Source organism: Lonchura striata, chromosome 2, assembly GCF_050655825.1.
Source record: "Lonchura striata isolate lonStrDom1 chromosome 2, ASM5065582v1, whole genome shotgun sequence".
NCBI lineage: Eukaryota > Metazoa > Chordata > Aves > Passeriformes > Estrildidae > Lonchura > Lonchura striata.
In genome coordinates, this window is record NC_140704.1 from 98039458 (window position 1) to 98052032 (window position 12575).

Here is a 12575-nt window from a genome sequence, read left to right on the forward strand (position 1 = left end):
GGGTGAATCATCTCCTTGTCCCATCTGTCAGTCTGTTGAATATGAGAAGAGCAGGCATACAGTGCCTTTAATTCATGTGAGTTTAGAACTTCAGGTGTGCATTTTGTTGTCAGTCTCTTCAAAGTGTTAATGAAATACTGATCATCAAAGTGCCTGTGTTCTCTGGGAAGTTTAGGTAACCTACCTCACTTTGAAAGGGAGAATATACCGCTCAGCATTTGGAGAGGGCTGATTTTTCTAAGCAGAGAACAGGAACTAAAAAAAGTGAGTTATTGAATATATCTTGGTTTTAGTCTCTTGGCATTTTTATTTTTTTATCTGAAAAGAGGTGCTAGGTCTTGACTGTTTTTAGAGTACCTTAATCTCAGACACTGAAACTCTTCAAGTAACAAACAATTATAATTTTCTGTATAATTTCTTTATTGCTTTTATTTTTGCCCTCTGGTACTGTTAAGATTATTACTTTGGCTTGAAATTCTCCATTAACTGAATATGAATTTTGTTCTTTTTTTCATTCTCCTGGTTAATACTGCACTTGGGTTATATATTCTTTTGTGATGTTTCCTATTTTTCAAAACTACTTAAGAATTTAGGACAAATGTCTAACTTTTAGTTGTTGACTCACTCGGGCCTAATGTTGAAGTTCACAGGAGTCTACTGCATATCTTACAAATACATACAATGAGACTATGCTATGTCTCTGTTATTAAATGTATATCTTTATCTGTCCCTTTTTTCTTTTTTTTTTCATTAGATAATTTATTTTACTGTAGTATCAAATTATTTTGTCTCTGGAGCGCATAGGTGCTGAAAAAAAAAATTGATGTATATGTTACTGATCCTTTCCAGAGAGCTTGGAAAAATTGCTCCTAGCTCTTGCAACCTAAGCCCATATGAAAAAGAAACTAACAGCACCCAGCCTATTTTGCTGTGGTGCTGTGCATAAAAGACAGCATGTAGCAAGTGAACTTGTTCATATTAGTGGCCGAGATAAAAACCAGACAAACCAGTCTTGCTTTTGTAGGAGGGCACCATTTTCCTTTTGATACATACATTCAAGGGAGATGTATGTGTGGCCCTTTCTGTTCCCTAGACTGGGAATAGCTGAGAGGCACAAGTATCTCAGCAAAGTCACAAAGTACTTACAAGGAAATCCATGTTTAGTCAAGGCCTAGCTGTAGGTACAGTGGTAGAAGTGCAGCAGGCAGAAGGGACGGAGCTCAAAGGTGCTGGGAGCATCTCCACCTTGCCCCAGGCCTTTGGGGTCCTATCTGGCTCCCTCCTCAGGTGCACTGGAGGTGATTAAGGAAATTTCCTTATGACCCTGCAGGTGGATTGGCACAGAGTTCACAGGGCTTTGCTAATCTTAGTGTTTTAAAGACAAACAGTAAACATGTGGCTGATGCCAAATGATTGTGGTCATCGATGATTTCTGTTTGCGTAAAGGAATGTAGGCACCAGTGTGTGCTACATGACCTTAGGGGAGCATTTTTCCATTTGGGAAGTAGAAAAACCCTGCTGAGAAATTTTGTTTTTCTTAATGAACAGGGTGGGTGGTACTCTAGCAAGGCAAGTGGAGTGGGTTGAAGGAAGAAAGGAAAGAAAAGCAAGAAAAACTTGTGTTAGAGAAAATAAAGGTGACTTAGCAATTTCATTGTTATCGCACTGTTGTCTAGAATCAAATTTGGACTATGCTTGGTGTACTGAGGTGAGATTCCTGGAAATCTCATGCTTTTGGCAAAAAATAATGTGGAATATCCTTCTTGTTGGCAATAGAAGAAAATGATAATCAAAACAGTCAGGAAACATCTTAAACCTTGGGTCCTGCTTACCCTATGGCAATTTTAGGAAATAGTTTGCAACAACATTTTTTCAAAGAATATGTTCTCTCTTGCTGTTGTAGCCTTTCTTATGTGCCACAGCACCGCAGAAAATTCGAGAGAAAATCAAATAATTTTGGTGTCCTTTGCAATGAAACATGAAGTTTGTATAAATTACTGAGCAAGTGTGCTAGCACTGGGGAGTACTTTTTCAGGTAAAAGCATTTCAGAGCTTGGCTAGTCTCTCAGAGGAGTGGTTTTCTAGGCCCAGTGTCCTTGCTAAGGTACATGCAGTTATCTGTAAACACCGAAATTCCTGTAATATCTAGATAGGTCAGGACTGTGATATGCAAGACACTGTACAAGCATGATTAAATACATCTGTATGTACTCCTGTTGACTTCTCTGATTTATAGGCTATGGTCACCACTGAGATCTTGGTTTTGATAATTCATTATGGAAATGTCTGGAATAATTTTTTTTCTTTCAGAAAAATATAACTTAGAAGTCAAAGGTGAAATGAAGTTTAATTTAGGAAGTATTGTGCTCTTTCACAATAATGAAAAATTATATCTGCGTTAAATAACAATGAAACTTGTAAGGGATTTAAAACACTATAGTTTAAGAAATGATTTAACAGTTGAATTGAGAGGGTGGGATTCCTGTGGAGCAGTTTGTCCATGAGGCAGGTTACTTTAGTTACATGGTTCCTCACATCTGTCTATGCAGCATCTGACTGTGGCTGCTGATGGATTTAGCTGCAGGTCATTCATTTCTGCCTGCTGGAGGTTTTCTTTCTTGGTGAGCTGGTATATTAGGTTACCACGATGAGGGAATTCTGAAGAAACAGATGAGGCATGCCCAGTGCCTCAGTCTTGTTTTGAAAGATGATGAAGTGAAAGGCTTCCTTGCAAAGATGTGTATCACACTGAGAGCCTAAACAAACCACTCAAAGATTTCCATCTAGCTGGCAGCCACTGCTCTGCAATGTGTCAGCTTGCTTCCCAGGAAGCTATGTAGCCACGACCCAGCACTACCACAAACAAACACAAAACCAAACAGACACAAAAAAAATCCCACAAAAAACAAAACAAACCCCAACAACTAAAAAATACCACAAAACCTTGGGTAAGTTTGTAATTAAGAGTTTACATTAGGAGTCTACCAGAATGAGAGAGAACTTGCACACTTTTTAAAAGAAATTGCCCTTTTTTTGTTTTTCTGATAAGATCTGTATATAGTACTAAAGTGTCATATATACTTGTGTAAGAATAGTTATGAATTTAGCAGGAAGTTTTAAGTAAATTCCTCAAATATTTTTATATTCTTTGTCTACCCTTCCCATGTGTGAGTAAGGCTAGGAGCACTTGTAGCTCTGCACTATTACCCAACATCAGTGTATGATGAATACATATTCCTAGACAAGGTAGTAATTATGTTCTGATACCTGTAAATATGTAAGTCCTTGCATACCTTTATTATTACATGTAGTTCTGTTGAGTCATAATTAATGTGTGGGAAGAGGTAAGATCATATTTAAAAATCCATTTTCAGCATCAGGTGGTACACTTTCAGTAGTTTATGCTTTTTAATTTGAAGTAACCATTAATGTTCAATAGAAGTGCTCCATGTGGATTGGCTTACAGACTGTTTTGACTCCTCAATTACAAAATCACTTATTTAAAGTCTGATGACTACATGGGTGAACATTTTTCAGGCTCCTGTGAGTAAGAAAATGCTATTTTGCAGTTAAATCTGCATAACCTGCAGAAAGGACTGCCATTGCATTTATTTTGTATTCAGAAAGTTTGAAGGAGTGTTTTTCTGCCTTTTAGTGAAAATTCTAAATCATAAACTTCTTTATAGGACATATTGTGTATGGGAAGACTCCTATGGCTGAAAAGTAGTTTTATTGCTATGTGAAGAATTAATAGCAGTTACCTGTAACTAACTTCTGCTCAGTTCAAGCATGTGTATTCATTCATGCATGAAAAAGATAAAGTAAAATCTGGTTGTGAGTGTTTTATGGATACAGGGTGGTTGTTCCTGGAGCATTACTTGTTTAGCTGCAAATAGCCACAGGCAGACTAGAATGGACTAAAAGAACACTACAATGATATATGTTTTTAAACCCCTATCTTTAATCAACTGCTCAGTTGAAGATAAATTATGTGATGCCAACATAAGTGTATTTTTATAGATATGTGTTGTGTAGAACAGAGTTTTTTCATTTCTTTTTTTGAGTTTTGGAAATACAGGTTTTTCTCCTTGGGTAAGACACTGGCATTTCTGTAGTAGTTCCTAGTTGGAATATGGGTTCCTGCTGTGAAGAAAGTGGAAAAGCTGCTTGGTCTAGGTTTCCATTGGGTTATCTGTTAGACTAACTTTGTAAGAAGGTGAATTAATGGGAGGAGACACTTAATTTCATTTCCCCAGGCAAAATCCCTCTGCTGTTTTTGGAATTACTCAAAGCAGCTGGCATAGGTGGAGTTACTGCTGTACCAGCCATGGATTGAGAAGTGCCAGGTCATGACAGCAGAGCTGATTCAGCTCAGTACGTGGTTGTGCCATAGTGCTGAGGCAGCCGGATGGCTCTGCTGGTGGCACCCGCAGTGGTGGTTCACAACTTCCTCCCCCAGTTCACTCACTTCATCCTAAAGAGTTTTTAGGTAGCTGAAGTGTTTTCAAGCTTTTAGTCCTGCTAAATCAGTTTATTCATGTGGCCTTTAATTTTCTGAGCCGCTCAGATGGTTTTAATGTGGAACAAGTAATTCCTGATGCGGAGTTCTATAGGGGAGCTGGCAATGTAAATCTGTCCACTGCAGGCATGCAGTGTCCCCTCTCATTTGTGACTCAAGCTCATGTGCAAAATTTGTCATCTCATAGGATTTACAAAACTTGCAGGGTTTCACTAGGAAGGGTTTTGGCAAATGTTGTTGTGGTCATAGGCTTGATCTCATGTGCGGGCCTGTTTTGGCATCTTATTGTTAGTTGTGATTCATGTGAGATTCAAAGAAGGTATTTCATTTCCTCAGTACTTCTGTTTCTTCATTGCTTGGAGCACCGTGACTGTTCTTGTGGCTGTTCGTCAGTGCTGAATCATTCATAGATTCTGTGCAAAGAGTGTTGTTCAGTTGATGGACATTGTTAGGAAGTGTAAAAAGCTGTTTCTTCACTTCATACAGAGCTGCTCAGTCTGGCAACTTGTACATTATGAAGGTGACTAAAAAGAAAGTATTCATCTTTTTCCAGCTGAGATGTTTGGAATAGTTGGCTGCAAGTTCCTACAGAGATTGTAAAAGTGAGTAATCCCACTGAAGTCAGCGACTCAACTCGTTGCATAAAGATTGGCGCAGGTAGAAACTGTGCAGTGTGGTCTCCCTCCCGACAGTAAGAACTAAAGTCAGTGTTTAAGTCTTAGTGTTTCATCCTAAACTGAAATCTGTGTGCTCAGTTTTCAGTCAAGTAAGGTGGATTTCTGCTTGAGGCTGAAGTGAAAAATTAAGTCTTTGTTGGTATAAATGCTTGCAAGTATATGTATAGTTTTGCTTCCTAATCAGATAGCTACAGGGCAGTTTGCACTATACAATTTCTTTCACAGTTCATGTCAGATTCTTGGAATCCTTTCTTTGCCAAAGGATTATTTAGATTTCACTGTTTAATAGGTAGCATGAAGAAATCTGTAACACTTATGATATCCTTGCTAGTGGCTGGTTGCTTTTGTCCCTTTGGCTGAAAAGTAGTTTTATTGCTAATAAATTGAGGAATTAATAGCAGTTACCTGTAGCTAACTTCTCTTCAGTTCAAGCACCTGCATTCATTTATGCATGAAATTAAAAAATAAAGTAAAATCTGTCTGTGACTGTTTTATGGGTACAGGGTGGTTGTTTCTGGAGCATTACTCCAAAGACATGAGGGAAGCTAAGGGGAGGCAGGAGGACAGGATCACAGATCTGATCTGCAAGTGTTATGTTGGCTTCACCATCTTTGTTCTTAGACATATATGTGTTATCAACCAAATTTTATAGTAATTTTTTTTATAAATGATTGGAAGAATAACACTTAGAATATTTGCCTTTATATTGTGCTGTAGACATGTCTTACAATTTTGTATTCCACTCTGCTTTCCTTATGTTGGGAGGTAGATGATGAGGAATGAGCTGTTGCTCATAATTTGTAGAGCAAAGGACAGTTTGAGGAAGTTTAGGTCCAAAACCCAGTGTATAAGAATTTATTTTTATTTTTACTTTATTTTTACTTGATAAATTTTAGAATATCAAAAATGGGTGAATTGATTGTATTGATGTCACAGTTGGAATGTACAGGGTTTTTTTATTTTTTTTTTTAATCTTGTATGCAATAGTTAGTGCTGGTTTAAAAAAATCTATTTCCAGTTTAGCAATAAATTTTATTATGAGCGCATTTACTGAGTTTGGATGGTTTTTAATTTTGATTTTGTGAGACTTTGGAAGCGGGTTTTTGTGACAACTTATTTAATTTGATACAGTGATAACATGGAACTTAGAGAAAACTGATTTCAGTGAATTGCCAAATGAGCACTGTAGACTCTCAAAATGTGAAATTTCTCACTGGGGTTTGGGTGGGGTGGTAAAGTGTGTGCGTAAATAAATTTACCAGTCTCTCCAAAAGCTGAAGTAGAAATACAAGACTAGATTACTTATGATGGTCCATCACAGATGTGTGCTTTGTCAAAAGCAAAGTTTCTGTCTTTAGAACCCTTTTGTACACAAAGCAGTGCGTGGAGCTGGGGTTATAACAATAGATGAGTTTGTGTAGCTTATTGCTTTATTTCATGCATGTAATTTTAAGTTTCATTACTTCAAATGCTGTGATGCACTGCATTCAAATCATCTCTAGGCAGCAGCTGCAAAATCCTATACAGACATCTGCTTCTATGACAAGAAATATGTGGCGCAACCACAAGCGTGCTCTAAAAGCTGAAATTTGAGTGTTGTGGTTTAACCTACATAAGCTCTGTTATGTTGAGATAGAACAGGATGAGCCAGAAAATACGAAGAAAGAGTTGGCATTACTTTCTTATGTGTCCATCATGAAAGTGGGAGCTGTAAACAACTCACATGTTTACAGCAAATTACCTCCACAGCAAATTGTTAGCAGTTAGTGTGGTGCTTTTTTCACTAATTGCTGTTTATATAGTGGTAAATTTGAATTCAAAAGAACTTACTTGAACTTTTATGGAAGTTTATAGTTACAAATTCTTTAATATGTACTGCACTGTTTGTTATTAAAAACATAATATTGAAAGACAGGTCCTCTACCTAATTTCTAATCTAGTTTTCTTTATGTGCCCATTTCAAAAAGAATATTTTAATTTCTTCCTTCTCTTAAATGTCTTTTTTTTCTTTTTTAATATAACTAGGAAAGCTTTCTGATATTGCTTAAATGTGCAAAATAGACCAAATAAACACTTTTTTTTTTTCCATAGGACCTTTCACAGATCTTACCTTGGATTGTAAAAATTCTCATTGAATGTAAAAAATTTCTTTGTTATGTGTCAGGTTAAAAATTTATTTGTATTTCTTTACAAATGTATTGGTTTCAAAAATATTTTGTTTTTATCTTTTCAGAATTTAAAGTTTGGTGATCCATCATGGGGAACCATGTAGGAAAAAGAGATCATAGCACCGAGAAGTCAACCAAGGTGAGTGTGGAAAATGGAAAAGACAGAGCCATTTGGGAAATATGTATTCTGTGAACTACAGGGGATTTTTAGGACAGTAGCTGTTTGCCGGATAACTTACTGTTACTATTTTGTAGTTGACACTATAAAATGACCATGTTTTTGAAAGAATGTCAGGCCAAATGAAGATTTTGTTGTGCTGGATTTAGTGAGAGATGTGATGTTTGATCCGTAGCTGATAATAATCTTCTCAGTCATGGTGGAGACGAATTAAAGGGACTTGGAATCAAGATACTCTAGAGTTTTTTAAGAGTTGGTGAGCAGAGTTATGTTCTGTGTGTTTACAGTGTTTCATTTGAGCAATAAAATTGGCTTCGTCTGTAAGACACTATGAAGAAATAGGTAAAATAAGAGGATTTTAAAGGACAAGATTGTCAATCCAAATAGATACAGATTTAAAAATCTCCTTCCTAGGGAAAAAAAATACAAGATCTGTAAAAATGTTCATTAAAAATTAGTATTGGATTCCTAAGCACCTGCTGACACTGTTGTGTATTCTGCACATAATGTGGTTTTCTGTTTGCCTTGTGATAATATCTTGTTTATTTGTTTTTCTGTGTTGTACCGGAAGAGATTTCACACATCTTAAAACAGAACATCTTTCTACATATATTTAAAAGTAGAAAAAACAAAACCCACTGCTTGTTGCTAGCTATTGCTATCTTCCCTCCACACATCCTTATCCAAAAATAACAGTTTACAGTCTAAGCCCACACTCTATAAAGCTATTGCCCTTTGCATTGGACATAAAATGTAAACAGATAGTTCTGGGCTTTATCTGGAGCAGTGTGGGTATTTTGCTTTGCTGTGGCAGATTATCAGCTATCCCCAAAAGGAATACAAACCAGGACTCATACATTTATTAGTTCCTTGCCATCTCCTTTAGGAGAATGCATAGTCACACTGGAAGGGACAGGGACAAAGCATCAGGAACAATTTTGTTTTGTATTGGTGCAGTGTTTTGCAAAATGATTCTGTGGCCCAAGGTTTTGGTTTGAGTACAAACAATAGTATGAATCTCAAATTGCTGTCTTGTGGTGGCTGGTCTTGCAGACTTGCCCTTTAGAAAACTCAGTTGTGCAGAAAAGTGAAATGCACCAAACAGAAACATTTAGCCAGATATTTTGATCCTTTCTGAGTAAGCATGTGAGATCCTGCAGGTATGATACATTGAGTTTACAGAGCTTGATAGGCTGCAGTGCACCAAATACGCCTGCTTTGGTCTTTGAGGATAAAATTTGGTAAAAAAAAATTGTGTGTGTATATATATATACATATATATATATATATATACATATATATATATATATATGCATGAAAACCCACATTGTATCTTGTCTCCTGCTGTGGGATCACATGTGTTTGAGGCATCTGGATGGCAAGTGGCTGAGCTGTGCAGCACATCTGGCTTCAAAATCTAAAAATTCTTCAAATTGTAACAGCCTATGCAAGAAGTGCAAATTCTGTGGTGAGCGAGAGTCAGGTGACCATGAGTCTGCACTTGGGATGTAGGACAGAACTACAAGGAAATAGATTGTTGCAATTCTTTAAAATTCCTTCTTTCTCCCATCAGTTCATAGAGAATACTTGATTTTGCAATCAAAATAAAATTAATTTGCCAAAATTATTTTGCAAAGCAGGAACTTTCTACTGTGATAATATCTTCTGTCCTTCATTCAACCACCTAGAGGGTAAAAAACCAAAACACCAAACCCCTAAACTTTCAAGTTGTCAGTACTTGATCAAAATTTCCCTTTATGCACAGGGATGTGCATGATCTCCCTTTATCTAAAACAGTAATCTTGCCACAAGAAATTATAGGGTCATATATTTAAGGTCAGGAAATATATAGTTAAGGCACTACTATGGATTTAAATTTCATTACTTGGACTCTCCAGGCTATTTACTGTTTACCTCTCCCAAAACTGTAGGTCCAAAGGAAAAACATGATTTTAGGCAACTTCTTTGAACCTTTGAGGTCAGATTTACAGCCACTGTACTGCTCCTTGTCTGGTAGACCATTTCTCCACAGAGCTATTTTACATGAAGCGACATTAAAGAGACTGTTGCCAATTGCAGCAATCCCAGTGCTTGATTGTCCAGTAAATGTCCTTTAATCCAGCAATTACTATTAGATTGGTTTGGTGGTTTCTGGAGTTGACATCTAGCTTAACTTTACTTTTACTTAATTTGTGTATTTGTATTACAAAATTAGAAATGGACTTCTGGAAAGCAATTACTTAATGAAGTGTCTAAGCTGACACTAACATGCTTTCAAATTAGGAAATTTACAGCAGACATTAAGATGGCTTCCCATGCTCTGACACTTCCTTCAAAATATTGTTCGCCTCTTGAGATATCAATATGGCAAGCTACAGCGATTATTTAATAAATAATGAGATACTGTGAAATTAAGTGAATACTTTGAAAAATACTTGACCTAATGTGGAGGAGTATTTACAAAACCCTTTTCTTTTACTCACAGAAATAGCATACACCACCTCATTCCTTTGGAATTTCTTCCTCATATGTTTAATGGATATGCATTTTTTAGAGTTGAAATGCTGCAATGAACCCAGCATATTATCTTTTCTTTTTACTTTGAATGATACTAGACTTTGCATCTGCTTAATGTGTTAGTAAATGTTTAAGTATTTATTTTGTTTGCTTTCTTCTTAGTGTTAATATTTGAGTTTGAACTTAACATAAATATATCTAAGAACAACAATAACAAAAAGAATAGGCTGTCCTGATTTTCTTTAACTTCTCAAAGAGCTACATGTAGAAGAGTGAAAATAGACATTGGAATTTTACTGGTTCAGCGTTCTAGTTGGTGTGTGCTAATTTGTCATCATTATACTACAAAGTGGCACAATCTTTTTTTACAATGACTAAAGCTGCCTATGTTACAACAGCACAGTTCTCTGCTACTCCTCATTAAAGAATTCTGCATGGCACATTACTGCCATCCCAATATCTTTGAACTGTCTTGCTATCTGTCAAAACTGGCCCTTAATGTCATTAATTGTTCAGGAAGAGGGGTTTGGAAGGAAGGTTTCTGGCATTGTCCCACTTACTCCAGAGCAACTTCCAAATGCACTTGGTCCACATAGTCTGGTTTCCATGGTTACATAGTGCTGTGGGGAGCTGGAAATCAAGGTTGTGACCTATAGTGAAGGATCAAAACCCGCTGCCCTGCCGTGTCAAGGGATTGCTCAAGAAATTTATACAGGCCTGGGACATGTTAGATTATGGGAAATGCTGGATTATCTGCCTGGTTCATGTCCTTTATGTAGTTGGCGTGTGCTGTAAGAAAACAGCAAGGAACCAAACCAAATTGCCACTTCTGGTACCCAGCTCTGAAAAGCCGTGGAAATGTAATTGCAGGCCAAAACTGAAAACAGACATAATGATGAATAGGCATTCAGTCTGCAATTTAATGTTTTCTTTGAACTAAAAATAATCTGTTAATAATGATGAAGTCTTGCTGGGTAATCAACTTGTGAAAAATCTTGCCTTTAATTGCCCTGTGTTATGTACCTAGATTCTACAATGTGTTTTGCAGTGGTTGATTTGATGTAACTTTAATAAACTGACTGGTTCTCAGTGTTTAAGGAGAGTTCAGCATAGTTAGTTCAAGCTAAACTGCTTCAGTGAACATGTATCAGTAAATCAGATAGTTTCTATGCTGCTTTAGAGGAGATTCTATTTCCTCTCCTCTTTTTTTCCCCTGTTACCTTGTTAATGTTGTGAAATTAGGACCCTGTCTTAAGACTGTAGTGGGGTAACACTGATTGAAAATTTTCTGTCTATTCCTGGTGAAAGGGAGTTGAAATTCTTAAGATGACTGGAACACAGTGGTAGTTGAACTGTTCATCTCGTACATGCTCAGCGATTTGCAAGCATGAAGCTTTCACTACCTCTCATGGCTTAGGCTGCTTACAGGTCTGAGCTGTATGTGTGGTTTCTGCCAGGTGCTTCCTCTTGGTATGCATCATGAATTATCAAAAAAGGAAAAAAACAACAGATGAAGTACTTTTTACTTGCTTAGTTAGTTGCTCTGAAGTATTATTTTTGTAAGATAAAAGTTTATTATTTTTTAGTGCAGACAGTTTGTGACATAGAGATTGTATGGATCTATATTGTATGGATCTGCCTGTGACATAGAGATTGTATGGATTTTGAAGTCTGGGGTACACTTTTCTGTAAAAAATAAACATAAAGAAATAATCTTATTACCATACAAAATTAATCACGGAGCCTTTTCACTTTTTTCCCCCTAGCAAAGTAGTATAACACTATTTTTATTTTCCAGTGTAGCTATATGTTTTCTCAGAGTTTTACTCTTTCCTGTAAAGCAGTAAAGAGCACTGGAACTATTATGGTGCATTCTTTGCTATTTCATGGATTGATTAAAACACTCCCCCTTGAGCCAGTGTGTTTTCCGAAGGCAAGTGAAAAGGAGAAAAAAACTTTAAAATGTGTGAGAGATTTGGTGAGCATTTTCACAAGTTAGATATGCTCTGTAGAATCCCTATGACCAATCTGTGTCTGGTTATGCTGGTGCCTGGTACAGGGAACCGCTGCTTTTGGAAGAGGCAAATCTTCAGGGGTGTGAGGAGAAGCTCTGGGCAGTCAGGTTCAGCAATACCAGTTGAATTTGATAGATGTCCGTTTTCCTCGTGTTCTACCATCAACCTAGCTTTGCCCTTGAGAAAATCCTCATGTGCTCGCTCTGTCATCCTATTTCATCTCTTAACCTTTGTGCTGTCTAACTGGATGGTTTGTTGGGGTAGATGCAATATCATTCTGCATTAATAGTAATGTTTGGAGACCTTGAGTGGACCCTTCAGGCACTAATGTGCTTCTGCTGGTGAGATGATATTATAGGGATACAGAAATGACTGTACTGTTTGAAACCTCTGGGAATGAAAAGTGTGAAGTAGCTGTGACATCTGTCCTCAAAAATTAACCTTAACACCTGCATTAAGTATGGTATCAGAAATCTGTGTTAATGTTTCAATGGGCAAATA

The 12575-nt window shown here is 36.9% G+C and overlaps 1 protein-coding gene across 7 annotated transcripts in view; it reads left to right on the forward strand.

The window, feature by feature from the left end:
• MBP (myelin basic protein) overlaps positions 1 to 12575 on the forward strand; it is a 110918-nt gene that overhangs the window by 17703 nt on the left and 80640 nt on the right. For all 7 annotated transcript variants that reach the window (XM_021530848.3, XM_077784634.2, XM_021530849.3 and 4 more), the window contains exon 2: positions 7430 to 7503. In XM_021530848.3, coding sequence (XP_021386523.1) covers positions 7453 to 7503 — 51 coding nt within the window. In that variant the 5' untranslated portion in view covers positions 7430 to 7452. The remainder of the gene's footprint in view (positions 1 to 7429; positions 7504 to 12575) is intronic.